The sequence below is a fragment of the Pistacia vera genome, unplaced genomic scaffold, assembly GCF_008641045.1.
Source record: "Pistacia vera cultivar Batoury unplaced genomic scaffold, PisVer_v2 Contig694, whole genome shotgun sequence".
NCBI classification, from domain to species: Eukaryota; Viridiplantae; Streptophyta; class Magnoliopsida; order Sapindales; family Anacardiaceae; genus Pistacia; species Pistacia vera.
The window spans coordinates 35,987-53,366 of NW_022196550.1; the positions used below are offsets into that span (position 1 = coordinate 35,987).

The following is a 17,380-nucleotide window of genomic DNA, read 5'->3' on the forward strand; positions in this document are numbered from 1 at the left end:
AAACGCTTAAGACTAGAAAGATTAGAAATGACAGAACTAAGCTGTCCATAAAATCTGTTGTCTTGGAGACCCATAAAACTAAGTTTTGAAGGTGAAATATGTCCTCAGCTATAACGCCACTCAAATATTCATGCCAAGACATAGTTCTCCAAAGAAACACAATTTCCTAATCCTGGTAATAGATGACCAGAGAAATAGTTAATTGATAAACGAAGAATACGAATTTCAGAAGAATTGTAGCAAAATGAGTAGGGATGAAGTGTTTAAGGAGTTTGAAGAAATGTCAAGAAGTTGAAGTGAAGGTAGATTGATGGTAAGAGGAAGTGGACCATAAAAGTCTTAGAGTTAAGTCTAAGACTTGTAAATTTGGCAAATGGAACAAAGAGGAAGGAAGGGACCTTTGAGGAAATTGTGAGAGAGATTGAGGAATCTAAATTGTGAAGGAAAATGATAGTTTGAGGAAAAGGACCATAAAAATCATGGAGTTCAAGTCTAGTACTTGTAATTTGGCAAATTGAACAAAGAGAGAGGAAGTGAAGATTTGAGGAAATTGTGAGAGAGATGAGGACTCTAAGATGAAGAAGATTGCCTAATGAATCAGATAATCTGCCAGTCAATCTTCTTTATCAAGAACCAACATGGTTACTCTACCAGAACCTGAAGTATCATTTAATCCAAGTGAAGATGAAGAATGCAAGTGACCGCCTACCCAGTTACAGCAATCAGTTGATGAATTGGTGTCCAAACCATCGATCTTTGAATCCAAACTGTTGAAGAACTCGCAATGCGCCAAATCATTTTGATTGCATGTCAAGTTTTGATTCAGTGCCTGTGCTTGAGCTTGCAAGTAGGCCCACAAAAATGATGATAAAAAACAAATCTTTAAACCCCATGATGCCCAAGAGAGTTATGTGCATGAATGTAAAATCAAGAATCAGTAGGAAGCATGATGAAGAAGAAAAGAAAAAAAAAAAGGGTTTGGCTCTTGGGAATGATAGAGATAGATGGATAATAAAGAAACAAAATGACGGGTTTGACTTCAAAAGGTTGTTGTGTTGTGTTAGAAGAGAAACAAAATGGTGGCTTCGGATTACCGGCTATAGCGGGTGATAAAGGATAGCAATAAAGCAAGTCAAAGGTTGGGCTGCCATATTATTTCTTAATGACTACGCACTCTACAGACAACGCCGGGCCGCCTCGTAATAAGCACTTTTCCCATTTTTAACGTTAATATTCGGGGACATAGCGGTGGAAAAAAACCTGTTAGCCCGACTGTGGGGTTAGACCAAATCACGGGTCAGGCCTAACCGGCCCGCCAACACCATACCTGGCTCTTTGTTCAAGGGTTAGTTAGTCCAACCCATAACCCTAATCGGTGGGTTTTGTATGATGGGCCGGGGGTCCAAATTTTTTTGTGTAATTTTTTTTAGTTAACTTTTCAAATATCGATTCAATAAATTAATTTTTTTTAGTTAATATTTCAAATATTAATTCAATTTAATCAATTAAATTGTAATATAAGAAAAATTAGATTTTATTTATTTAAAAAATAAAATAATAAATACAAAATTGGCCAAACCACATTAACTAAAACAAAATCATTTCAATTTCTTATTGAGCTAAAATGACATGCACCAAAATATAGATTGAAAACTTTCAGACATAATTTCAGATATGCTTCTCATTCTTTATATAAACTAAGAACGACCATAATACACAAATATTCAAAATTCTATTTCGTACATGTTTGAGAACCAACACTTTCTGTTGAATGCAAGGACTTACAGTGTCCAGGATCAGTAGTTTAGTTTCCTCTGTCAGATCCCTATCTCTCCTCAAAGTTATCAGAGGCGGCAACTCAGTGAATCCAAGTACGTGGACAAATATTTACAACAGGATCACTGTCTATATTGAAAAAACACCGATAAACAGAGCAGCAAATGGAAGAACTAGAGAACTAGATAATGTTGTCAAGCCAAGAAACTAGTTGCTGAGTGGTAGGCCGCACTTTAGGAGATTCACATAAGCACAAACATGCAATGTCAAGAACCCTCAACAGTTCCTTATCGTGCTGCTTGTCATAAACGAAAGGATCTAACACCTCACTTTCCCTGTTTTCTTCCTTCATCCGTATCACCCAAGAAATCAAATCCCTGCATCCTCGCGGTTTACACATATCCATTGGCCTTTTCCCAGTAAGAAGTTCTAAAAGCACAACCCCAAAGCTGTACACATCACCTTTATAAGTAGCAACAGAGGCTTGGCCATACTCAGGAGGGATATAGCCTAATGTACCAACAAGATCAGTAGTCACATGAGTATCATAGGGGAGTATGAGCCTAGCAAGACCAAAATCAGCTAAGTGGGCTACAAAATTCTCATCCAAAAGAATATTACTGGACTTTATGTCTCGGTGGAGGATATGAGGCTCACATGATTGGTGCAAATAAGCAAGCCCCCGTGCTGCCCCTTGTGCAATTTGAAGCCTCATATCCCAATCAAGTGAGGATGGTCCATCAAGTTTCTCATGTAACCAATAATCCAAGCTCCCATTTTCCATGTACGAATATATCAAGAGCCTGTCATTTCTGTAGATGCAGTATCCTTGAAGATGAACAAGATTTGGATGTTGAGCTCTTGAGAGGGTTTCAACTTCAGCACGGAATTCCCTCTCCATCTGACCACAGTCACCAGAGAGCCGTTTGACAGCAACCTTCCTACCATCAGGGAGAGTGGCTCTGTAAACAAGACCGAAACCCCCGCAGCCTATGATATTTGCTTGATCAAAATTGTTAGTAGATTTCAAAAGATCATTAATGGAGAGCTCTTTATTATTGTCCTTGTTCTGAAACAAAACTAATAACCTTGACCCGAGTTCTTCCAAATCTTTATCACTGGTGTCAGCCTCCTCTATTTCAGGATCGACCTCTCCCCGGCTATGTGCCCGCAACAAAATCATGATCATGAGGACAAGAAGAAAAGCTGTCCCAAATGTGACCCCAACAGCCATTCCTATAATGATATCTTTGCTCCTTTTTGATTTTTTACGAGACCCAACAGGAACTTGATTGATATCTTTATTATTGTTCTCACAAGGGGATCGATGCTCGCCACACAGATTATTCCCTTCAAAGCTTGAATTTGGAAAAGTTGCAAACTGACCTCCAGAAGGGATCTTCCCATAGAGTTGATTAAAGGCAACACTAAACTTGGACAAAAAGCTGAGTTCTACCAAAGAAGATGGTATGGTCCCTGTTAGATTATTATCAGACAAATCTAGACTCTCCAAGCTTGTCATGCCAGATAATTCACTCGGAATTGGTCCAGATATATCATTAGCTTTTAAATTCAAGACATGGAGTTTTGTCAGCTTCCCAAACTCTGGCCAGATCGATCCATTAAGGGCATTATAGCTAAGGTAAAGAGTTGGAGGAAAGCTTAAAATTTGATTATATTGCAAACCTCTGACACTTTCATTTCTTTTCAAGAAAAAAGGTATATCTGGGGAAGGCTCCTCCAATGAAATATTCCTACTGATGAGGCTTGGTAATCCAGTTATGCTTTTCGGAATCTCCCCAATGAAGGTGTTGTTTGATAAGTCCAAGTAAAAGAGATCCTGAAAACTGCCAAACCAGACCGGAATTGTTCCACCGAACTGATTCCAAGATAAATCCAACAACTGCAACTTGGTGCAACCACTCAACCATTGGGGTATCAAACCCCTAAGTCTACAATTCGCAATAACAAGAGCTTTCAAGTTCTGAAAATGAAGGCTTGGATCAGCAGGCAATTCTTCATCCGGAAAGTTGCGGGTGAGAACTAAAGTAGTTAGGTTCCTGCAGTGCTGCAAGATTTTGAGAGCAGATGAAAGATTAAAGATGCCGGCATTTGTGAGGGACAGATACGAGAGGCTTTGAAAATTCTCAAAGCTTTTCGGAATTTGACCACTGAAATTGTTCCTGGCAAGATTGATGCTTTTCAATTGCCTACACAAGGGAAGATTACTAGGGAGAGAACCATTAAACCTATTAGTACCTAAATCAAGAGATATCAGATTAGTCATAGCTAAACAATTAAGATCTAACGAACCTTCCAAAGAGTTATTCCTCAAGTTAAGCAACTTAAGAGTCGGTGAATTTGACAATGAAAGAGGTATCCTACCACTAAAGTTATTGGAATGAGCAACAAGATATTGAAACTTACTTAATTTAGCAAACAAATCTGGGATCATACCTGAAAACTCGTTAGATGATATATCTAAACGCTTAAGACTAGAAAGATTAGAAATGACAGAACTAAGCTGTCCATAAAATCTGTTGTCTTGGAGACCCAATAAACTCAAGTTTTGAAGGTGAAATATGTCCTCAGCTATAACACCACTCAAATTATTCATGCCAAGACATAGTTCCTCCAAAGAAACACAATTTCCTAATCCTGGTAATAGATGACCAGAGAAATAGTTAATTGATAAACGAAGAATACGAATTTCAGAAGAATTGTAGCAAATATGAGTAGGGACTGAAGTGTTTAAGGAGTTTGAAGAAATGTCAAGAAGTTGAAGTGAAGGTAGATTGATGGTAAGAGGAAGTGGACCATAAAAGTCATTAGAGTTCAAGTCTAAGACTTGTAAATTTGGCAAATGGAACAAAGAGGAAGGAAGGGAACCTTTGAGGAAATTGTGAGAGAGATTGAGGAATCTAAATTGTGAAGGAAAATTGATAGTTTGAGGAAAAGGACCATAAAAATCATTGGAGTTCAAGTCTAGTACTTGTAAATTTGGCAAATTGAACAAAGAGAGAGGAAGTGAAGATTTGAGGAAATTGTGAGAGAGATTGAGGACTCTAAGATGAAGAAGATTGCCTAATGAATCAGATAATCTGCCAGTCAATCTTCTTTTATCAAGAACCAACATGGTTACTCTACCAGAACCTGAAGTATCATTTAATCCAAGTGAAGATGAAGAATTGCAAGTGACGCCTACCCAGTTACAGCAATCAGTTGATGAATTGGTGTCCAAACCATCGATTCTTGAATCCAAACTGTTGAAGAAACCTCGCAATGCTGCCAAATCATTTTGATTGCATGTCAAGTTTTGATTCAGTGCCAGTGCTTGAGCTTGCAAGTAGAACCCAACAAAAATGATGATAAAAAACAAATCTTGAAACCCCATGATAGCCCAAGAGAGTTATGTGCATGTAATGTAAAATCAAGAATCAGTAGGAAGCATGATGAAGAAGAAAAGAAAAAAAAAAAGGGTTTGGCTCTTGGGAATGATAGAGATAGATGGATAATAAAGAAACAAAATGACGGGTTTGACTTCAAAAGGGTTTTGTTGTGTTAGAAGAGAAACAAAATGGTGGCTTCGGATTACCGGCTATAGCGGGTGATAAACGGGGTAGCAATAAAGCAAGTCAAAGGTTGGGCTGCCACCTATTCTTATTTCTTAATGACTACTCACTCCTACAGACAACGCCGGGCCGCCTCTGTAATACGCACCTTTCCCATTTTTAACGTTTAATATTCGGGGACATAGCGATGGAAAAATAACCTGCTTAGCCCGACCTGTGGCGGGTTAGAGCCTGGCCCGCCAACAACGATACCTGGCTCTTTGTTTACAAGGGTTAGTCCAGTCCAACCTGTCAACCCTAATCCGGTGGGTTTTTGTGCGGACTGGGTTGGGTTGGCCCAAATTTTTTTATTTTTAATTTTTTTTAGTTAATTTTTCAAATATCAATTCAATTCAATTAATTTTTTTTAGTTAACATTTCAAATATTAATTCAATTTTAATATAATTAAATTGTAATATAAGAAAAATTAGATTTATTTATTTATTAAAAAATAAAATATGAAATATGAAATTATAACAATTATTGCCTCGTTAAAAACTTTATCAAGAAAAACTCAATTAGGACAAAAACTTGATAAAGAAAAAAGAGTGCAATAATTGACAGTTAATTTACAAATTACAAAGTTATAATTTACAAAACAACTAATTTGAGGGTTGACTAGGACCACCCTCATCTGTATCATCTAAATTACAAAATTGAAATGATTCAACTAAGGTATCGTCAACAACCTCGTATTGATTTTGATGGCGCGACCGTTCCCAATCTCGAAGATATGTGAGAACTTCAATCAATTTTGGTGAAAATTTAGTCCTCCTTTTATTTAAAATTTTTCCACTTGCACTAAATATTTGTTCGAATGAGATGGTTGAGACAGGAAAAAAAAAAAACATATAGGTCAAGTCTTGATAGTTCAAGAAAAATATATTTTCTGGTTTTCTAATATTCTAAGACGTCAAAGTTGACTCTTTGTTGTGGATTTTCTAGTAGCAAGTCAGGGGTTTTCAAATATTGGTTAAGCTCATTACTCTATGGCTGCATGGAGGACATTATATTCATTGTTGATGCTTTTGAAGAGGAGGCTGTGCTTCGGGTTTGGGTCTTTTTCGGCCTATTAAGTGCACTCCAGAAGGCGAAGTCTTTATTTGTGTCTTTTGATGCTACTTTCTCGGGTATTGCACCTTTTTGCTGGTTCCCATATCTACTTTCATATTGCAAATATATCTCTCTAAGACGTTGTCTTATCTCTCCTAGTTGATTGGCATACATTTCATCTTGTAAATTTTCACTTAATGAGTTTAAACCATTTTCGAAACCCGCTAATTTAATCCTAAGATCAAATATGACAGCTAAACAAAAAAGAAAAGGAATGAGTTTCTAATATTTTTTAAATTTTAATTTCATTGCCTCTATTGGTTCCGCTAAAATTTCATTGTTTCTGTTTCAAGCAAATAGATCTGAAATTTTTATAATTGTATGTATTACCAATGATTTAGTAGGATAATACAAACCAGAAAATTTTAAAGTGAAAAGATAAAAGATTTTAAGAAAATAATAAAACTTTTGAGCTATATGTCAATCACTCTCTACCAAATAATGAGGACCCCTATGATTTGCTACAAAATAACTAATTAAATTTGCATAAGGTAAACGTGAATTAAGGATTAAATAACTACTATTCCACCTAACAAGCACGTCTAATGAAAAAGTTCTAGGAGATAAATTTGTTTTTTTATAAGCATATTGAAATTCTGCATTTCTTCTATTACTACTAGTAATCCAAGCTAAAGAATCCCTAATTCTATCAATATTATTTCTAATTCTTTTCATACCACTCTTTACAATTAAACTAATAATGTGACATGCACAATGTTGGTGAAAAAACCTCTAATTGTCATAAAAAAAGAAAAATTATTTTAAAAAAATCTATAGCTCTACTGTTAGCACTTGCATTATCTAAAGTTAAACTTATCACTTTGTGAACAATATCATAATCTTCTAAAACTTCAACAATTTTATTATAAATTTGTTGACCGCTATGATCCACATCATTAATCTAAATCCTAATAAAGATTTATTTAATTTACATTGGTTATCAAAATAATATCTAGTCACACAAATATAATCTTATTTAGCTCTACCACTCCAAATATCTGTAGTTAGAGCCACAATAACATCACAACTATGTATTTTGTTTCTTAATTCTAATTTCATTTTCCCAAACAATTTTATTAAATCATTTCTAGTTACAATTTTAGAATAAGTTTTAAATTATGGAAAAATGAATTTTTAATAAATCTTTCAAAAATATTTATCTTCAGCCATATTAATAGGTCGATCAGTTGCAGCAATATATAAAGCTAATTGTTCCTTATATACATCATAATTATAATGCCAAGTATTACCCATACTAGTTATTTGAGTTTGATTGGTTTCTTTATTTCCATGATGATTTATATATTTACTAGCATACCTTTTTAAAGTACTAGTACCATTACCTATATCAGTTTTATAAATATTTCTACAATACTTGCATCTTGCTTTCTTCACTTGAACTCTATTTTCTGTCTCGTAAAACTTTTCGAAATGCACCCAAACGTCTGATGTGTGCCTCTCGTCGGTTCTGACTATAGTTGATGAACCCACTTCTACTTTAGATGGAGTTAGACGAGAATGACGATTATGAGAACGACCTTTAGAACCCTTGGGAGCTGTAGTAGCATGGGGAGGAAGGGGAGAATATTATGAGGTGTATTAGATTCTGAGAATGGGAAATCGGGACTATTTGAATCTACTGCATTTATGTTAGTAAATTCAAGAGGACTAGGATAATTTTCTTCATCATCGAAATTGATGGTGGGATAGAAATATCTATCCATTCTAGTTTAAAAAAAAAAAAAAAAAATGGATATAAAAAAATTAAAGAAGGAGAATTGGAATTTGGAAATATGAATTGAAAATTGCAAAAACTAATAAAAATTAAAATGAGAGAAAATTGACAACAAATAGATTGACAGATTTTTATAGAGAAAATGAGAGAATGAGAGAATTTGGGATGTGAGGAAATATGAGAAGTTCAGATCCTATTTATAGAAAAAAATGGGAAAAGAAAACATCCAACTGCTATGAAACGTTTTGAAGGGTAAAATGGGTTTTTGTAAAAACAATTTTTTTTTTTTTTTGTCTAACCTGATGGGTTGGACGGGTTATTTAAAAAAAAAATGACCTGTCGGGTCATCGGGTTGGCCTATAAAGGCCCAGTCCGCCCGACGGAGGATACCCAGGTCGGGTTGAACCCGACATGCCTTTAAGCCGTGCCAGGTTGGTCCTGAATTGAGGCAAACTGGGTTAGGGTTGACCCACCTAACCCAACCCATTTTTTCCACCTCCGGGTTTAAGTTATGAAACCCTTACCATCAGTTCTTTTGGTAAAGCTTTTTATTTTAACTTTAAAGAGAAAATCAATTTGCCCCCTATAGTTTCAAAAAGTCTTTGTGGGGAATGATATAGATTTTTATCAAGTGTCTCCCATAGTTTCATAAATTCATCAAACGAAGACAAAAACTGTGACGTCGTTTGAATTCCCATTAATTGTTAATTTGGAAATCATGTAAAAGACGATATTAATCTTACTTTGTCTTTATATGTGCATCAATGATAATTAAATATTTTGGACAGAGAGATACCGACAATGGTGGACTTAGTAGTAGAGTCATCTTCCATATCAAGTAGATAAAAATCAACCGGGAAGATGAGCTCATTGACTTGCACCAAAACATCTTCCAAAACTCTCTTTGGATAGGTGTAGAATGATCAGCTAGTTGAATAACTATGCTGGTTTCTTTAAGAGAGCCAAGGTTTAGAGCAACATAAATAGAATAAGACAAAACATTAATTGAAGCACCTAAATCTAACATAGCCTTTTTCAAATTTAGTGTTACTTATAATGCATGGTATGGCTTCGTTTACAAAACCATCGACCATATTCTCCCCTATGTTCACCACCTCATTTCCCTTGAGGTTCTGTTTGTTGGTACACAATTCCTTTAAGATATCGCATAGCGTGGTACTTGTTTGATAGCATCCAACAACGGTGTGTTGACTTGCACTTTCTGGAAGGTATTCAAGATTTCTTGTTCGTGCTTCTCCTTCTTTGATTTTGCAAACCCACTAGGAAAAGGTAAAGGAGGTTCATAAGTAGAAATTGGAAACTTAGATTGTACCTTAAGTGGCTGTTTTGCTTCTTTGAAGTTGTCACCCTATCTCCCTCATTATTGGACTTGTTTGCTCCATCTTGAATCGGCTCATCCTTAGTCTCTTCATTATTGATTTGTTTATTGTGAGCTTCTTCAAGTTGTTTCCTACTTCTCAATGATATAGCACTAACATCCTCCCTAGGGCTGACCACGGTTTGAAAATGAAGTTTACCGGATCCTTGTGCCTTTAGTCTTCCAAAGGTAGTTGCTAATCGACTAACTTGGTTTTCAAGGTTCTTAATCAATGTCTTAGTGTCTTGCTGGAACTTGATAGTCTCTTATTGGAATTTGAGAGTGTTGGTGGCTAAAGAATTTATTAATTCTTCTAGAGACTTGCCTTGAGGTGGGGGAGCGTTTTGTGGCCTCATTTGATAAGGTTGTTGCGCTTTTGGATAAGGAAAATCAGGTAGACTAGTAGGGACAACAACTTGGTGGTTTCCCAAATAGCTAAAGTTGGGGTGGTCCCTCTATCGTGGGTTATAGGTGTTGGAGAAAAGGGTCATATCTTTGCCTTTGTTGTCCTTGAAATCCTCCCAAAGCATTTGCTTGCTCCACATTAGGATCTTAAAGAGTAGATCACATATCAATAGAATGACCAATGTTAGAGGAAATTCTATATGTTTTAACTTGTCTGACCACCACTTATTGCACAAGTGTAGTCAAGGTGGTCAATTGCTGCTCAATATTAGTCGAAGTACCCACTTCATTGACCTTTTTTGGTGATGGACCAAATTGGGAGCCAAACTGTTGAGCATTCGCAACCATAATTGCAATCAAGTTTCTTCTTGCATTCTCAGGGGTTTCATCAACCAAAGCTCCACCACCTGCTGCATTTGATCATACTTATTTCCATAGGCATCAATCCCTCGTAGAAGTATTGGAGTAAGAGTTGTTCACTTATTTGACGAAGAGGGCAACTAGCACAAAGTTTCTTAAACCGCTCCCAATACTCATACAAATTTTCCTCGTTGTACTATCGGATGCCACAAATCTCTTTCTAGATGTGAGTAGCTCTAGAAGCCAAAAAAATATTTCTATAAAAGGAGTCTTTTCATTTCATTCCAACTATCAATGGTCCCAAATGGTAGATAGTAGAAACACTCCTTACCGCTGTTTGCTAAAGGAATGGAAATGCCCTGAGTTTAACTTGTTTCTCAATAGCACCAATTGGTTTCATGCTAGAACATACAACATGAAATTCCTTGAGATGTTTATTTGCATTCTCTCTCGTTAACCTTGAAAAATAGGAAAGAGATGAATCATGTCTTACTTCAATTCAAAAGCTTCACCTGTTTCCTCGTATCAAATGAACAAAGGTTGTTAGTCCAAACTCAATGCAACCATCTCCTTAAGAGTTCAAATTTGATTATTCCCAACTATCTCCTTGTGATCGAAATAATTTGAATCGTTTGGCGAACTACCTGTGGATGGAAGATCGGTATTGATCGCTTGATTGAGCATTCTCTTATTCATAGGTTGTCAAGAATGGGTGATAGGTAGAATCAAATGAAATTGGGGATTCAACCTCAAATTGTAATAAGAGCTCATTCACCAAGACACTTGAAAAACAAAAACAAAAACAATCTAAACTAAAAACTAAAAACTAAAATAACAAAAAACTAAATAAAAAGCCAATTTAAGAAAAATCCCTGGCAACGATGCCAAAAATTGATGCATGCAAAAGCAACAACCAATTTAAAACTTACTTAGATTCCACTAAAATGTCGTTTGTTAGCATAGAGCAAACAAATTTATTGGGTAAATATGAAAGTTTCATAAATTTTGTTTGTTGGATTTAAAATTAATAAGTTTTGGGGTGGTTATGAGATCCTATTTTAAGGGTAAAATTTTCATTTTCATATTTAATGAGTTTCCATAAAAAAACTTAACATAATAGGGGCTATGGTCTTATTTTTTATGCTGGCAGATGTTAAGTGATGAGTGAAACTTAGCGAGTGCACTAAATAGCTCAAGTAATAAAGTTAAAATAGAGTGTCAATCCCATGAGGAAAGTTAACCTATTACTAGTCTTAACACAAATTGAAAAACCAAAATTAGAGTAGTTAAATACTAAAAATATATATTCAAAAACTAAAAAAAATAAAGAACAAAAACTTAATTGTAACTAAAGTCTAAATTTGGAATTGATTCAATCAAAAGAAAGAACTAGAGCATCTGATTTCACCTATTTAACATGATAAAACGTCAATTTCTTACTAGTCCCACCCTATTTTCCTAATTGATGACCGAATTCCTTGAAACTCCACTATTTTCTCTCGAACAATATTGGATTAAACCTCTATTACCAGCTCAAGATGTATCTAAATTGAATTTAGGTCTTAAAGGATCATTAAGCCTCTATGGATTCCACCCCAGGTCACACAAATTGTGTTTATCTATCTCTAGTTTTCGCTCAATTAATGATATTTGTTACAAGAAGCTAATTTCATAAATCACTTCCCAATCTCATTATGAACAACAAATCAATTTGAATGTTGATCAAGAATCCAAAAACATTAAGAACAATAATAAACACTCAATCATGGAAAATAGAACATGGAGTAACTTAAATCATAAAAAATGTATCTTCATAACTTGGCTACATCTTAGCCCTAGCAAAATAAAATTAGTTCATAGTGCAAAAGTTTAAAAGAAACAATCAGATTCAAAAACATCTTGAAGATAGAATAAAGCAAAGAAGATTTCTTCTATGCATTGCTAGAATTGCAATCCCCAAAGTTTGCCACTTCCAACCGTTTTCGAACCCCCCTAAAAATAGCCAAAGACATCAATTTATAGTGCTATGGTTTTAAGAATATGATTGGAACAATCCTAGGCAAATTAGGATACGACTTAGTAAAAATCACATAGAATTAAGATTCCATGACATGGGCTGCGACATTAATTTTTGCATGCTGCGACACGCATAAGATTTCATTATTTCCCAACAAAACCCGAGACTACAATGCCGCGGAATAAGATTTTGAATCTCGTGGCTTGTAATGATGTCAAAAGGTTAGCAGGATAACTTCTGAATCTGGAAAATGCGTAAATACATAAATTGTAGCCCTTTGAGTCAAATTTCTAATGGTTCAATAATCATCCTAATCCAAGGTCTACATATCTAGTTATCGTCAAAATACTAAAACATGTTTCAGAATCAATCATGTTTTAGGACTTACGATTCATACTCAAAATGACATAGCTTCCTCGTTTCAACTCTTATTCTCGAACTGTTTGTTCCTAGTAATCACAAATTACGTTACAAACATCATTCTCGATTCAAAATTTATTTTTAAGTATTTATGACATGAAAAGACACCAAACATACTCATGATCCCAAAAAACACATTTATGAAACAATTAAGTCAAATAACACAAATTAAACCTGATTTCTCACAAATTATATTGATAAACTACTAAGTATAAGTGCATTTTCAAGCACTTATCACAACCCTAAACTAGCATCTTGCTAGTCCCCAGTAGGCAAAGTGATCTAAAACCTTAAAAATAAAAAACAAAATAAAATATATGCCTAGGCTAACCAAAATCACTTTTGTGGATTGTCACGGTTGCATTTAGCATATGCAACAAGCCTTTAAACCCTAGGTTGCCCTAGTTCCACAAGTTATAGTCTCGTGAGAGTTTCCAGAGATGGCACCCATAAACATCCATACTAAACCTAACCTAGACTCAAAATAAAAACAAAAACATTAGTTTTGGGATCAAAATATATGTTTGTCTCAAACATTGCGTATGAGATATAACTTGAGGAAAAAACCAAATATTATAAAAATTCAAAATTCAAAATTTAACCGTATTTCACTATCAATTCTCTAAATGTGTAATCCTCAGTTCAAATTTGCAATATCTCACTAGGCAAGTATTCACTAAGTATCTTATAGAGAGAATCTAGAAAATTGCTAGCTTAAAAAAGGGTGCTCATCTAAAATTTGTATCCTTAATCCAGTTATATCATACTATTACACAATGATTATTTCTCACATATATAAATCTACATTAATTCCTTCACTGAGACAGTGTATGCAATCATCTTGCTAGCTTGACGTCTCCTGACCACTACAATCTAATACCAACAAAATAAAGAAAGCAACGGGGTGAGCTATAAATGCTCAGTAAGTAAACCAAATCTAACTATGCTCTTACTCCGCTGTCCCCGTTTTCGCTGTACTGCTTCTAAATTTCTACTTGCTTTCTCTCTTTATTCTTAGGCGTACTACTTAATTAGTAGTCTTCTATTTTTCTCAAATCTTTCTAAATCCTTCTAGTGTTGTGATATTCTTTATCATTTTATTTCTCTTCTCTATCCGATTATAACTTTCTATTTCTTTGTCTACTCAACAAATCGCTAAGTTTTCTTGCTATTTGCCATGTTCCTAATTTCTGTTCTTTTTTAGCATGTATCAAATTTCTGTTTTTTTCTTGTATATCTCTAGTTTCTTTTCTATTCTTGTAGGCTTCTATTTTCTTTTCTTCTCTATTCTCATGGGTTTCTATTTTCTTTTCTTGGCTATTCTCATGCGCTTTTATTCTCTTTTCTTCTCTATTCTCACGAGCTTCTATTTTCTTTTCTTGGCTAGTCAGACATGGAATAATAAAATAAACTCTTTAATCTATGCATAAATGCAGAAGATGCAATGCACATAAAATGTCTAATGCATATGCTAATGATAATGTTTGTATTTTTTCTGAATTTTTTTTTTTCTAATTCTTTCTGCTCTATTTCCTATTCCATTTTTCTTTCTTTCTGAAACTCTTTCTGTATTCTGTTCTATTTGCCAATCAGACTAGGCTGAGGCATGGATTTGGAACCCTGGCCGTGTGAGCGTATTCTGAAATTCTTTCTGAGTATAGTCCTCATCCACATGCACTTTTAGCGGACTATACGATTTTGTTTTCTATTCTGAGGCTGCTCACTGATGGTGGCATGCATATGGGAAACTTCTACATCTCTGTCGCCACTAGCTAACGCAGCGAATGCTCACAGGTTTCCTATCGCAATAGCCCTTTGAAAACATGCTCTGTAAATTTGAAAAAAATAACTAGCTAGACATTTTCCAATAATTTTAAAATATCTGAAATATATGCTATCCTATGTCATGCATTTATATGTTGTCTATGCATGATCCCAAAATATGTGTCGGACTCTGGCATGTATTCTATTAATTCTAAGGCTTTTATTTCTATACTTTTCTGGAAAGCCCAAAGTTCTATTCTAGTAACATGCTTAACTTAAGCATTTTCTATTTTTTCTTATTTATGAATTCTATGCATCATGTGTACGTAAGCGCTTGTATAATTTCTACATAATTATATAATTCTTCAATTCTATCATGCTATGTAAATGTACACGTGCACAATTAAATTATCTTCACAAATTCTACTCTTCTATAATTCTATTAGTGAGATGTTAAAACGGTACAATTCAACTAGGGAATAAATTTTACTTATGGCAATCTAATTTCTTCTATAAAAATCTATGCCACAACTTAGGTATTAAGTCTACTAACTTGCCCAATTATGCTACTATTTTCTCATTATATATATATATATATATCATATAACCATGTCATTAAACTACACTCTAATTTTTCTAATGTTACAAATATGCCTTGTATAACTTTCTAAATACAAATTTTATGCCATAAATTTGCATTCTCTTAACATGACCATCAACTTAATTGTTATACATGCCCTTCTTTCTTCTTTTCTTTTGGCTACATTCCATACATTAATCTATATTGCCATATTAATCATTGTAAATATAATCTAACATATGGCACAACATATCTACTTTGGCTAAATTCTAATTTCTTTCTAACATTCTTAACTAAACTTTGGCCAATACAAAATATTCTCAAGATCTCTACACAATTCTATAGCTTGTAATATATAGTAAGGCATGAAAACTATACTCATACCAATCAATTTCTAAAATGGTCATGTATTTAATACATATACTAAACTTCTATTTCTTTGATGTTTCTTTGATATTTATTCATGGGAAAGCTTTTCTATTCTTTATACAATAAAATCACTTAGTACATATTATTTATAACTAATCTCAAACAGAACAAACAATATCTCATTTGGCCAAGCCATTCTTTGAATGATCTTTTTAATTTCAAGCATACAAGCTTGACAATTTTTGTGGCATATTGTAATATTATAATATGATCACCCTTTTACTACATCAATACTACACTATTGCAACAATTTAATATCCGTTCTTGCCATCACTTTTCCAAAGACATAAGTTTCAGAACTCATAATTCAATGACTAAATACAATATGCCATTCAACTGATGCTGAAAGTTCAAGCAACTAGAACCATGCACTAAAGGCCATTCATTTCATTGAACTAACATAACCAAGTGTTATCTAGATTTTGGCATAACAAAATGCACTCTTGAATACTAAAACTACACTTGGTTAAGCCTAACACAACCTCTCAACTCCATTCTTTCCTTTCTCAAACAATTTCTTCAACAAGATTTACAAACTCATGCATGCATTTCTCTTTGAATTTTCATCAAACAATTCACATGCACATGCAAATACTTGGTTGGCCACACTTCCACATCTCTCCATCCACTAAATTGGAGTAAAAACTCACCAAACTAACTTCGAATCTAGCCGGATTCAACACTTCCAAATTCCAACATCAAATCATCAAAATTCATCCAAGTTCAACCAAAACATCACATCTACTAACTACTCATCTTGGCTGAATTTCTACACATTATTCTCCATCAAACAAACATGTCACACCAATACTTCTTATCATACATCCTACACAAACACTAAAGATCACTTGCACATATACTACTCAAATTAAGCTTAGATTGGGTTTACTTACCTTTTTCTTGCAAGAATCCTTTTCTTTGCTTCCTTTGCTCACTTTCTCCATTGATTCATGCTAAAACACATAAATTCATGAGAACTCATACTTATAAAACACAAATCCCAAACTTTTGCTAAAATTCTTACCTTAGAAAGCCACAAATGAACATTTTCACTTAGGCATGAATTCTCATGTATCCCTTGGAAGACTTTGAAAAATGGAAGAGAAATGGGGAGGAAGGTGGCGTGCTCAAGGGATAGAATGGCTAGGGCTTGTCAATTGAAGCCTTATAACTAATAGTATATACGTATATATATATTCCCATTTTGCCCTTGCACTTTTATAATAATTCCAATTATGCCATACTGCATTTACCGAATACCCTCACTTTCATGGATTTAACACATGTTCTGGGTCATTTTCACCCCCCACTCTTTCATCTAGTTGTGAGTGAAAAGACCATTTTACCCTTATTCTTTAATTTCTTTCTATTACTTTACAACACGTATTTATCTCGGTATCACACCGATGCATTTTTCCATAATCTTTCTACCACCCTATCCATGGCTAGCACACTTAGTAAATTATATTTATCATACTCACTTTTCATTGAACACGTGATTTATGTGAAGTGACCATTTTGCCCCTATTGAAACTTTTATGGAATTCCTCTATAACTAGTTAAATATATTCACTATAACTATAAAATAATCCCTACCATATTTCTAAATGTGGGTATTGCAAATTACCATTCACTTCTCAGATGGTTTTATGCAAACCACTAATGATAGTCTCTAAAACTCCATAGGCCTACTTTTCAAATCACTCTCCACTAATGTAAACTAGTGCATTGCCAAAGTCAAAATACTTTATAAAGCTTGTAATGTTAGGCTAAGTAATAGGCTCCAAAGAA

General features: G+C 34.3%; 1 protein-coding gene across 1 annotated transcript; it reads right to left on the reverse strand.

Annotated features, from left to right (window-relative positions):
- Positions 1 to 1,751: 1,751 nt before the first annotated feature.
- LOC116113986 (phytosulfokine receptor 1-like) lies at positions 1,752 to 5,310 on the reverse strand. The gene has a single exon (XM_031400136.1). The coding sequence runs from the start codon at positions 5,168 to 5,170 to the stop codon at positions 1,958 to 1,960; it is 3,213 nt and encodes a 1,070-aa protein (XP_031255996.1). The 5' UTR covers positions 5,171 to 5,310; the 3' UTR covers positions 1,752 to 1,957.
- Between the last annotated feature and the right edge of the window lie 12,070 nt (positions 5,311 to 17,380).

What these genes read in the sequence shown, in the direction of transcription:
- LOC116113986 (XM_031400136.1), bottom strand. Translation starts at nt 5,170, where the DNA reads ATGGGGTTTCAAGATTTGTTTTTTATCATCATTTTTGTTGGGTTCTAC.